This window comes from Arvicola amphibius, chromosome 8, assembly GCF_903992535.2.
Source record: "Arvicola amphibius chromosome 8, mArvAmp1.2, whole genome shotgun sequence".
Classification (NCBI taxonomy): domain Eukaryota; kingdom Metazoa; phylum Chordata; class Mammalia; order Rodentia; family Cricetidae; genus Arvicola; species Arvicola amphibius.
The window spans coordinates 112,854,218-112,867,063 of record NC_052054.1 but is presented as its reverse complement, the minus strand read 5'-3'; the positions used below and the strand labels follow the sequence as shown (position 1 = coordinate 112,867,063).

General features: G+C 41.0%; 1 protein-coding gene across 2 annotated transcripts in view; it reads left to right on the top strand.

Moving 5' to 3' along the window:
* The window catches only part of Acsl3 (acyl-CoA synthetase long chain family member 3), a 49,337-nt gene extending 36,829 nt beyond the window's left edge, over positions 1-12,508 (top strand). For both annotated transcript variants that reach the window (XM_038339349.1, XM_038339350.1), the window contains exons 10-15: positions 243-415; positions 1,552-1,626; positions 3,118-3,309; positions 5,383-5,497; positions 7,793-7,950; positions 11,802-12,508. In XM_038339349.1, the coding sequence (XP_038195277.1) occupies positions 243-415; positions 1,552-1,626; positions 3,118-3,309; positions 5,383-5,497; positions 7,793-7,950; positions 11,802-11,959 (871 nt within the window). In that variant the 3' untranslated portion in view covers positions 11,960-12,508. The remainder of the gene's footprint in view (positions 1-242; positions 416-1,551; positions 1,627-3,117; positions 3,310-5,382; positions 5,498-7,792; positions 7,951-11,801) is intronic.
* The last annotated feature ends 338 nt before the right edge of the window (positions 12,509-12,846 follow it).

Below are 12,846 nucleotides of genomic sequence, written 5' to 3'. Positions count from 1 at the left end.
TGGATCAGTAACTGAGAGCTTGCACCCCAAGCCAAGGCGCCAACTAGGAATGGTGCTGGTATTGTAACCTTAAAGGCTAGTCATTGTGTCACTTCCTCTCCAGAAGGAGCACACCTACTAATCCTTTCTAATTTGAAACAGTTGGAAACCAAACACTCACGTATATGAGCCTGTGTTGCCCATTTTTATTCAAACTACCACTCTGCTTTAAAAGTCTTGGAATTTTCTATTGGTACTTTTAGCTTTGTTTTCCGGAATGTTCGAAGGCTACTGGGTGGAAATATTCGCCTTTTGTTGTGTGGTGGTGCTCCACTTTCTGCAACGACACAACGATTCATGAATATCTGTTTCTGCTGTCCCGTTGGTCAGGGGTATGGACTCACGGAATCAACAGGGGCTGGAACAATTACAGAAGGTAGGTGCTGTCATCTGAGATGTCCCCTGTGTGCCTATCAGAGGCTGGGGTATAGTGTAGCCCCCCCCCCAATTTGTTATGAGTTATTTTTTAAAAATACATGAGTAGTCAATGTTTTGAATAATGTTTGAATAATAGAATTGTGATTAACTCGGGTACTGTAATTGTTGATAGATAATTTTAGGATGTATTGGATGAAGTGGTAGTATTATATATTGTTATATGATATTAAAAACTGAATATTCTAAGAAGGATGTTTTCCAAGAAGCATTGTTTTGTATTTTTATTTTATCCCAGCAATTATAGACTAGTGATTTTTTGTTTTGTTTTTGTTTTTTTTTTAAACTAGTCATTTAGGTACCAAAGCTCAGATTTATTTCTGGCATTTGAATGGTCTTTGATGAAGAATCACAGTGTACTAATAATTCATCATTCTGGGGTTGTGCTACAAGATCTTGGGAGTTTTCTTCTGGCTTTCAGCTGTAACTGTAGAATCTTAAGTATGGTATGATTGTTGAAGATGATGTGAGAGATGCCACAGCCTCGAAATAGTGATCCGGGGAAAGATGGGAGAGACGGTCAGCATTGCAGTGCTGTAAGACCTAGCAAGGAAGTAGACTAGGTGTGGGCTGCTGTGCTCCTCTGTCCTGTAAGATAGGGCTCCCAGCTTGGGAACTGGGCAGCCACTTACACGTGTGAGGACGTGTGATAGGCAGAGATTCCTGGGATGTAGAGCGGTGTGCCTGGTTTCATAGGACTTTCAGTTGCTAATGTAGACTCCAAACCATTTGAAACTGAGAGAAGGCTGTGCCCATGTACCTGGGCGTGCCTGTTTTACTTCCTGAAGGCCTCTCTTTCTGTAACTCTTTTGCTTAAAATCTGTTTGAAATGTCTTAGTAAGCCCCAAACTCTGCATAACAAGTAAAATCAGTTTCAGAAATAATTCAGGTCTTTAAAAAGTGCCCTGTGCTGAGCAGAGCGTGCATCCTGTGGCTCATGTCTGTTTGTGAGGATTCTCTTGGGGATGAGGCTGGCTCCCCAGGGCTTAGGATAAATCATCGTTTTAAATCGCTTAGGAAAAGGAAGCAATTGGTTAGCCACGGTTCTCAAATACTTTTTCTCCCTTTGCCTTTTAGTGTGGGACTACAATACCGGCAGAGTGGGGGCACCATTAGTTTGCTGTGAAATCAAATTAAAGAACTGGGAGGAAGGTAAAACTTATTTTAGTCACAGAATATTAACTTTTATAAGACCGAAATAGAAATGTACGCTAGTTCCTTTTGTTGCATATTTTAGAATGTAAAATTTTAAGTGTTCATTTTGTTATATTACCTGTGTTTATATAGAACTGAACAGATGTACTTAACTTGCATGCTTCAGAATTGATTCCGAAGAATAGGATTTTTTTTTTTACTTACTGTATGTGTGTGTGTTCATGTGTGTGGAGGCTAGATGTCAGTCTTGATGTTATTCCTCAGAGGCCATGTCTACCTTGTTTTCTGAAACTGAGACTGTGGGTTAGGCTAGGCTGGCTGGCCAGTGAGCCCTCGGAGTCTGTCTCTGCCTCCTGAGTGCTGAGATGACAAGCCTGTGCACCATGCATGGCTTTTTAATACGATTTTTGGCAGCTGACCTTATGTCTTCTTACACAGCAAACTCTTTACTGATTGAGTAGTCTCCCCTAGTCTCTTGGTTATCATTTTATTACATAAGTTACCTAAAGTAAAAATGATAGCAGAAATTTGAGAAATGTGCTACTTGAATAGTGTTATAAGTTAGGAGGGCCAACAAGATGGCTCATCAGGCAAAGGCACTTGTCTCTGATCCTCAGGACCCGAGGTCAATCCCTAGAACCCATATGGTTGTCAAACAGAATGAACTGACCTTTATGCTGTAGTTTATGTGTACATGCATATGCCTACTTGCATGCACACATACACATACACACATACATACACGAGGGGTGAGATGCGAAGGGAGAAGAATAAATGTAATAAAAGAGTAGTCATAATTTCACTTAGTAGAAGAAAAAAAATCACATTTATTTAATATGGATTATCATAATTTTCCTTTTCCCCAAGGGCTTCAAGCAAAGTTTTTTTTTTAAGGAAAAATTGCACTTTAATTCTATAAAAATTGTTGTTTATTCTATTTAAAATAAAAACCACTGTAGAGATATTTGTTTCATATCAAAGCATATGGATTATCTGTGATCTATCGGGACATACCTCTCCTTTCTAAAGATTCTAAGACTGATAACATTTGTCATCTGTTTTTTGCATACATTAGAAATAGTCAATAAAATTTGAACTCAATCTAAAATTATGTGAAAGAACAAGCTTCTAAGTATGTATTAGTGTGATTTTATGAAGGGATTTGTTCTATTATTTAATATTTGACAGTTCTTTTATAATTTTTCTAGCATGATATATGGACCAAGTAGAAACTTTGTAATTATTTTACATAATAGGAGAAGGATGCTGGAATTTAGAATATTCATTTTTTTGAAATTGTAGCTTAAAAAGTGTGGATGCTCATTATTGAATGATTGAAAGTTTGGTGCTAGCTTTTTGATAATGTTTAGCCACAGTATCTGCTTTATTTATCCTGGGACTCTAATTGGTTAAAATAAGATCTATACTTAGAAACTAATAGTTTTGAATTTTTATGCAATACCTATATGGTTTATTTGTGCTTTTCAGGTGGCTATTTTAATACTGATAAACCACATCCCAGAGGTGAAATTCTTATTGGTGGCCAAAATGTGACAATGGGGTACTACAAAAATGAAGCGAAAACACAGACTGATTTCTTTGAAGATGAAAATGGACAGCGGTGGCTCTGCACTGGAGATATCGGGGAGTTTGACCCTGATGGGTGTCTGAAGATTATTGGTGAGCCATTGAAGTCTTTGTTTCTTTGTCTTTCTTTCTTTCTTTCTTTCTTTCTTTCTTTCTTTCTTTCTTTCTTTCTTTCTTTCTTTCTTCTTTCTTTCCCCTCTCCCTCTCTCCCTCCCTCCCTGTCCTTCTTTCTCTATTTTTTATTATATGTATGACTGTTTTGCCTACATGTATGCATGTGCATTACATGTGTGCATGGTGTCTATTGATATTAGAAGAAGGTATTAAATCCCCTGCAACTGAAGTTACAGATGGTTGTAAGTCACCTTGTGGGCACTGGGAAATTGAACCCATGTCCTTTAAAGTACATGATGTTGAGCCATCTCTTCAGCCCCTGAATCCTTTCTTGAAAGTAAGTGCTTCCGAAATGCCTTTTACGGAGAGGTGCCTGTGTTTGGAGAGACTGTTTAACAGTGAAAGAGCTTATCTCTGTAATAATGAGACGGGCTCTTATCCCCAAAATACAACATAATAAAGAGGGACCAAGTGTTCTTAAAGCTTGACACATTATGGATAAGGCTGTAAAAGCTGTTCGACCACAGATTGTAATCATTGTTAGTTAACCTTAGTCATTCTCCATGGTTTGTGTCGATACTGATATCACCAAAGTCCAATTTAGTGCACTAAGGTCTTACAGGAACTTGTGACTAAGGAGTGGGTAAATGGGTGAAAGATTGCTCATCGAAGCAGGAACGACTCGAAGTCAAGTGACATCAAGAAAAGTCCACCCCAGCATGAGTGAAGTGGGAACTCATGAGCTTCCTGCATGACTTTGCTGGCAGACTGATAAATTGAAGAGGTCTCTTCTTGGCAGCTCAGTTCGTCTGAGCCTCTCTGGGCAGCTTGGATTATCTAAGAGTATCTCTTAGTAGCCTTTACTACTTACATAAGCCTGAGAAGGGAGGGGTCTAGTGCATCAGGGACTTCCTAGACCACTGGTTCTCAACCTTCCTAATGCTGGGACCCTTTAATATAGTTCCTCATGTTATGATGACCCCCACCATAAAATTATTTCCTTGCTACTTCATAACTATAATTTTGCTACTTTTATAAATCAGAGTGTAAATATCTCTATTTTCTGAAGGTCCTAGGCAACCTCTCTGAAAGGGTCGTCTGACTCCCAGCAGGGGTCGTGACCCACAAGTTGAGAATTGCAGTCCTAGAGCCTTTGCATAGGCTTATGCAAAGATAAGATAGGCTTACTTAGGAAAGTAAGTAAGGTCTGAGTGTTGAGGCTCTTCCCTGCAGATGGAAAGTTATTGTTTCTTGTGGGAAATTGCTGCACAACACCTCGCCATAACTTGAAGGCTTCCTTTCCACCAGCTCTGCATCCCTGTTTCATGGTGGTACATGTGCCTCAACATCTTTTTCTGTCTTTCTACATTTGCAGGCCAGGCCTGTGCCTTCTGCCACCCTCTCATGAGGATTCCCTTTCTTCCTCTCTGTACCCCTCCAAACCTTTTTACTTCCATCATGCAATGGGGGAAACTTCATTATTCTAGAAAGCCTTGAATGGCTGCTGGGAGTTCAGTTCAGGGTGTTTATTTACACAGCCATCATGCACCTCCCTGCCTCTTTGGGATTGTTTCCCCTCTCATTTATGCTCCAGTGACTTCACGGAACGGCCCATGTCAGTGCTGTTCCACCGGAATACTTTCAGCTCTTGTCAACAAAACTCATCTCAGGCCCCACTTGCAAGAACCCCTTCCAAATCCACAGATGCTGTGCTGTGTGGATGCTGTTTTGTGTCATTCTTCCCTGGGTAGTATACGTTTGCCCATTGTCTTGCACAGTTGACTTACCTGCTAGGTCCCAGTGAGTGCCAGGAGCATATCTGCTCCGTAGAATATATTGACGTTGTGGGGATGATGTCCTGTAAGTAAAACTTTCCACTAAAAGATTTATTTAATTATAGAAAATTAGGGTCTGATTTTATTATATAATCTCAACTTTAGAGCATCCATCAATGCTTAATTGAGAAAAGTTTTAAATAACTTGGTGATAGTATCTATATGTGCTTAAGATGTTAACTGTTGATCTCATTGTTTCTGCCTTTGTTCTGTGCAGATCGTAAAAAGGACCTGGTGAAACTACAGGCAGGAGAGTATGTTTCTCTTGGGAAAGTAGAGGCGGCTCTGAAGAACCTCCCACTGATAGATAACATTTGTGCATATGCAAACAGGTGAGCCGTGGAGCCTGCACAGAGTGTATAGAGTTGGTGGGCGTACAGTGAGCAGTCACAACCCATATGGACCCTTGAGAGATCACTCGAACCGTTCTGACTTAATGGCCACCACCACCTCTTTCCAGCTAGTGAACTGGTACTTCCCTGTGGTGTTCTCCTTTGTCTTCCTGTTGTGTGCTGCTTTACATCTCTCTGTGAATGTCCTGAGTGCAGAGTTTAGGAAAATAAATTCTCCTTCCTGCTGCCTCAGCACCTAGCTACCTGTGTGTCTGCACAGGGAAACTTTGCAGACCCAATCAGAGGCAAGGGGAATTAGCAGTGTCTTCCTACAGGCCTTCTTCCTGTCCTTCTGACCTGCAGTTTGAGCATGCTTACTGCTGGCCCTGGTAGCCACAGCCTCACAGTCCCTTAGAAGTTTAGAAGCCTAGAGCTGTATTGGGAAATGTGATGGAATGGGAGATTAGACCTGACTACGTTTTCTGTAACAGAAGTTACAGAAATTATAATGAAGTGGCAATTCTTCTCCAGTGATCATAGTCACTTATATATGATTAAGCCAAGAAGCCTGTCTGTAGCAGTTGACGTAGTTATGGCTTCATGGGAAAATCACCTTAGAGGTAAACTTTGGGATGAGTGTCCAGTGGAATAGTTGTCTTCTGAGATATTTGGAACAAGAAATGTTGCAGATTTTGGAAATGTGGATTCTTGTTTTGAGGCAGGGTCTCTCTACAAGTCCTGACAGTCTTAGAACTCACTGTGTAGTCCGAGCCACCATTAATCCCCCTGCCGCTGCCTCCTAAGTGCTGCTGGAATTAAAGGTGTGCATCACACACCCATCCCAAAATGGTGGATTTTAAAAATATTTGTCTAGATTTGACTCGTTAGCACCCTGTACATGGCTCATCAGTGACTCTGCCCTTTAATCAGCCATTTGCTTTCTTCAGCATTTTTCCAGAGCTGGTTTTTACTTATTTAAGAATCCCTCCAAACCTGGTGGTGGTGGTACACTAGGGAGACAGAGGCAGGTAGATCCCTGAGTTCCAGGCCAACCTGCTTTATAAAGTGAGTTCCAGGATAGCCAGAGCTGTTAAACAAAGAAACCAAAAACCAAACAACAACAACAACAACAGGATAACTCCAGATGTTCCTTTCTTCATGATGCTGTTATTTCTTCAGGTTCAGGCTGGCCTTGGATTCATGGCAGTCCTCCTGCCTTAGCCTCTCTAGTGTGGGGTCCACCACCTTTCTGCCCAGCAGGCATACTGTCTTACACTGTTTTGTATTCCTCAAACAGTACCTGTCTTTGTGCATACTAAGTTTCTTTGGTAATCAAATTCTTCATCAGAAGAAAATGAGTATCATTGCAGGACTTCCTTCCTCCCCTCCACTTTCTCTCTCTCTCTCTCTCTCTCTCTCTCTCTCTCTCTCTCTCTCTCTCTCTCTCTCTCTCTCTCTCTCTCTCTCTCTCCTCTCTCCCCCTCCCTCCCTCCCTCCCTCCCTCCCTCCTCCCTCCCTTTCACCCTCCCTCCCTCCGTCTCTCCCTCCCTCCGTCCGTCCCTCTGTCCCTCCCTCCCTTTCCCCCTCCCTCCCTCCCTCCCTCTCCCTCCCTCCTTCCCTCCCTCCCTCCTTCCCTCCCTCCCTCCCTCTCCCTTCCTCCCTTCCTCCCTCCCACCCTTCCCCTCCCTTCCTCCCTCCCTTTCATCCTCCCTCCCTCCGTCTCTCCCTCCCTCCGTCCGTCCCTCCGTCCCTCCCTCCCTCTCTTCTTTTGACAAGACAGGGTTTCTCTGTGTAGCCCTTGGTGTCCTGAACTCCCTCTATAGACCTGGCTGGCCTCAGACTCAGATCTGCCTGCTATTCCTCCTGAGTACTGGGACAAAGGCATGTGCACCACCTAGCACACGACAAGACCTTGTCTTGCTGCTGCAGTTCTTCAGGAACATAATTTACAGGTTTACTTTTCTTATCTCGTTTCTAAGAATTTACTGATCATTTCAAAGAACTGAGAAAAAATGTAAATTCCCTTTAAAAATGTGTATATTACATTACCACTTCTAATTGTTAGGCACACAGAATTTATGAGGTTTATTTGCAGTGAACTCTGCCAGAGCTCTCAAATGTGCTAAGTGGTAAGAGGCATTGTATAAGATAGGTATGATGGTGCTTTTTATGTATGTTCATAGTTTTTCTAATAGTGAAGAGTTGGCTATAAAATGCCATGGTAATTGGTTTCATTAGTAAGCACAGTGCATGCTGTTTTGTTCCTTTCTAAGTTACCCTTTCTTTGTGTTTCAGTTACCACTCTTATGTAATTGGATTTGTTGTGCCAAATCAAAAGGAACTCACGGAGCTAGCTAGAAGGAAAGGATTTAAAGGGACTTGGGAAGAGCTGTGTAACAGCAGTGAAATGGAGAATGAAGTTCTTAAAGTGCTTTCTGAAGCTGCTACTTCAGGTGAGCGTTCTGTAAACGGACTCTTAGAACTGAGATGTGAAAAGATATATGCATTTATTTAACCTGTACATTATCAGGGCAAGAATGCAACCTTTTCTTCCTGGAAACCTTACACCGCTATTCAGGCTATTCTGCAGGACATTCAGTTTTTTGCTCTACTAAACTGATTTTTTTCTCTTTTTTTTCTTTTTGGCTTTCTCAAGATGGGGTTTCTCTGTAGCCCTGGCTATTCTGAAACTCACTCTGTAGTTTAGGCTGGCTTTGAGCTCACAGAGATCTGCCTACTTCTGCCTCCAGAGCTGGGATTAAAGGCATACATCATCACTGCCTGGCTCTAAACTGATTTTTTTTTTAAAGATTTATCTATTTATTATGTACACAGTGTTCAGCCTCCATGTATGCCTGCAGGCCAGAAGAGGGCGCCAGATCTCATTACAGATGGTTGTGAACCACCATGTGGGTTGCTAGGAATTGAACTCAGGACCTCCGGAAGAGCAGTCAGTGCTCTTAACCTCTGAGCCATCTCTCCAGCCCCTCTAAACTGATTTTTTAAAAAAATAAATTAAAAAAATTGTAATTTCTTGTAAAAATGTGTATATGGCTATGTAGTCTGAAATTTATCAGCATCTTAGTTGCTTTTCCTGTTGCTATAATAAAATGTCCTGCTAAAAGCCGCTGAAGGGAAAGTCTAGTTTGGCTCCCAGTTGAGGGTACAGTCCACCGCGGTGGGGAGGTTATGGTGGCAGAAAGCTTGAGGGAACCAGGTACATTGCATCAGAGTCAAGAAGCAGAGAGGTGAGTGCTGGTCTTCAACTAGCTTTCATCCTTCTTATGCTGCATGGGGAATAGTACCTCTCACAGTGGGCAGATCTTCTCACTTGAGTTAACCTAATCATGATAATCTCGCATAAGCATTCTCCCATTTTCCAGGTGGCTCTAGGTCTTACTAAGTTGACAATATTAAGCACTGAACCATGAAGTGCCAAACTGGGATTTACAGTCCTTTGGCTGTTCTCATCCTTTTAGCCTTTGCCTTTTCTCTGCTGTTCTTCAGGGCACTGCTGTTTCCAGGGCACAGTAGTCCTTGGTGAAAGGTCCCAGTATGTTATACTGGAATGTCCTGTAACCTCTTTTTATATTAAATTAAAGATTTGACTAGTTTATGTTAATGATATGTAATAACAGGTCTCGTGACATTTCATACCTGCATATGATGTATTTTGACTATCCCCTGTTATATTGTCCTTTAGTTCCTTCTTCTTCCCAGCTAGTTCCACTTCTGCTTTCTTTGCATTTGGACAACTTACAGGAGCATGGACAAGGGGCTGTTGAAGGAGCAGGGGCATCGCACTAGTGACCACACTACTGGGAGTGGCTCCTGCTCCTGGCAAGTGTTCACAGCTGCCTGGAGGCCTCTGCTTTTCTTTTTGTCAAAGACTAATATTGCTTGTTCAGTAATAAACATTTGTGTCTAAATGAACCAGGCACTAAATATAATACAAGCATTACATTTTACTTTTACCTGGATCTGTTAAATATGATTTTTTAAAAATTTAAATTTGCGTTTTCCAAATGAGGTAATATTTTGGTCCATTATTTCAATTTGATTATGTTTGGGAATTTATGGGCTTGAAATTAGTTTGTAACATTTTTTAGTAACTTAAAACTTTGGATTAATTCTAAATTGATTTAGTATATATCCAATACTAATACTGTTACTAGTCATTAAAACATATGCCATTATTAAGTAAGGTAGAATATGGAAACATTAGGACTTGTATAGTGGTCTGGAAAGATGGTTCAGCAGCTGGTGCTTGCTGCTCTCTCTGGATGGTGTTCGGTTCACAGCTCTAGGGCACCTGACATGCTTTTCTGGTGTAGAGACTTGTACTTACATGCTCTCACACACAGACACACACCAATAAGAAAATAGCCATATACCGTTTACTTACTTTTACATGTAACAAGCTCACTGCAGTGCAGTGAGCACACCATACAGCTGGCACTTTTAGTATGTGTAATTGCATGGTTTTTATATTCAACAGCTTGCACAGCCTTCCCACCTCTACCCCTAGGAAAAAATCCTTACCCATTAGCAGCCACTGTCCCTTAACCTTGAGGTTTCCTGCCCTCAGAAACCACTAATAGACATTCTGTCTTTTCAGACTTGCCAGTTTGGGAATGTTTCATAAGTGGACTCATGTTTTAGCATGTTTTCAAAGTCCACCTGTGTTGTAGCATGTATCAGTCCTCAGTCTCTTTTATTGTCAGACAGTGTTTCATTGTGTGGATGGATATATACCACATTTGAGTATTCGTCATGGGCATTTGCCTTCTCACTTTTGACGGTTGAAAGTGGGGCTGATGACCATTCATGCCAGTGAGTGAAAGTAATGGATTCTAGGTTAACTTTTCATAATTCCTTTTAAAGAGTAGCCAGACTGTTTTTCTAAAACATTATTTCATCATTTTCTATATGGTTTGACAAATTGGTACCTTTAAACCTTTGTTGTTTAAAAATCCCAACTTCTCCATATCCCTGCCCTATTGATTGCTTTTTGATTTCAGACACCTTTTGTGTTAATCTTCTTATGGGCTGATTGCCATTTTTTATGTTTATTGGTTATCTTTCAGACTTACTGGCCTATGTGTCTTCTTTGGCAGATGTTTTTTCAGAGTCTTTGTTCTCTGATTTGCTTGTATTTGAGATAGAGTGTAGCCCATGCTGACCTTGAACTCACTCTGTAAGCTGATCTGTTGATGGATATCTAGGCCAGTTTCGTATTTTTCTCTCTTTCTGGATTAGAGGTGCATAACACTACCCCTGCTAGGCTCCACGTCTTGACTGCTGTAAGAGTGCAGCAACAGTCAACCTGGAGGTGTCTCTGTGGTATGTTGAGTTATAGTCATTTAGGTGTATTTTCCCAGGAGTGGTTTAGCCAGAAGATGTAGTTTTATTACCACTTAGCATACAGATTAATGTTCCATTGTGACACATTTGTACATATATTCCACTGTACATTGTTTCCCCTCTCTTGTTCTTTTCTGATCCAGTTCTTCCAAGTAATTTCCCCTCTGTTGTTAATGTCATGCATATCCTGTACCTTTTTCTTTCTCAACTTTAGGCATTTTCTTTCCCCTCACAGACCTCTTCTCACTTGCTTGTTACACACACACACACACACACACACACACACACACACACACACACACACGCGCACACACACACACAGAGAGAGAGAGAGAGAGAGAGAGAGAGAGAGATTTAAATTAGGTTATGTATGTGAAGGCAACATGTAATGCTTGCCTTTCTGAGTCTAGCATATTTTGTTTGACATAACAATCTCTAGTTCTATCCATTTTCCTGCAAATGTCATAATTTCATTCTCTTTGTAGTGTAATTCCCCATTTTCCTTCCTCCTTGGTCCCAGCCCTGGAGGTGCACGAGCTAGTGTGGTGTATATCTCTGTCCATGAGTCTGTTCGTGCTCTTGTCTGTCTAGTTAATGCTCCATGCTGCACTTTTCCAGCTCAGTAATGGGGTGTATACCCACATAGAGGCAATTGTTTTAATGACAGAACTGCCTTCCATTTTATACCTATATCATTTATTTAATTTATTCTCCTATAGATAAGGTAATTTGTTAAATGGTCTTTGCTGTTATAGTTCTCATGTCTCAGAAACTTGCATGTTTGAGGTTGAAAAGTGAGACTGGTATTGGTGGGTTGCTCGTTTGTTTGGGGTATTTGGTGGGTGTGCCTTGAAGAACTGTACTTTTTGCTGAGAGTGTTGACAGCGTTCTTATGTGTGTGGGTTCTTACTGTTGTGTTTTCTTGTTTTCATCATCTCAGCAAGTCTGGAAAAGTTTGAAATTCCAGTAAAAATTCGTTTGAGCCCTGACCCATGGACTCCTGAAACTGGTCTGGTGACGGATGCCTTCAAGTTGAAACGCAAAGAACTTAAGACACATTACCAGGCAGACATTGAGCGGATGTATGGGAGAAAATAATTTGTTTTGGCACCAGTTTGCTAAAGCGAGCTCAGATCAAATAGGAAAATACTTGAAATGTATGTCTCAGGCCGAGGCAAACTCCATTCCTCATATTAAACCCCAGCTGTTATTTCTCACCACATCACCATTTTTAACTGACAGGATTAGTAAACTGTTAAGACAGCAAACTTGTGTCTGTCTGTTTCTTCCCTCTCCTCCAGTTTGCTTTGGCATCTATGACTGTGTCAATAGGAGAATTTTTCTGAATCTTACTGGGGAAGCAGTGATTTTAAAACCTCAAGTTTTTAAACATGATTTATATGTTCTGTACAATTGTTCAGTTTGTAACTTTTTAAAGTTCGGATGTATAGAAGGATATATAGGAAATATAAAAATTGGTTATTTGGGGGGCTTTTTTACTTATTGTATTTAAAAATAAAAGGGTATCAATGTGAAATTATGTAAATTTTAAATGCTTATGAATCAAGTCACTGTTGAACAAAAAATTTGTTGCTATGTAATTATTGTCTTGTATGCATTTGAGAGAAATAAACAGACTCAGACTGACGTTTTAAGAAATTGAGACTTTGCGGATACACACCTGACACTGGTGGTTTTATACACTGGTTTTTTCTACTGGGGAAACAGCAGGGTTGGCACTGCATGGAATGAAGCGGCAAGAGAGCGATGGAGCTCGGGGCAAAGCTGGCCCAGCAGGCGCAGCGGCTGCTGGTCCTTCAGTCGTTGCCATATGCGTGTTCCAGGTCAGCCACAGTTACACACACAGTGAGAGCCTTTCTCACGGGGGAAGAAGAGACCAGAATAACGGATAGAAACTTGGCTATTTATTTTGCTGTGTGTGCACTTCTTTGCCTCAGTCATAGAAAATCATTCTGTTCAACCTC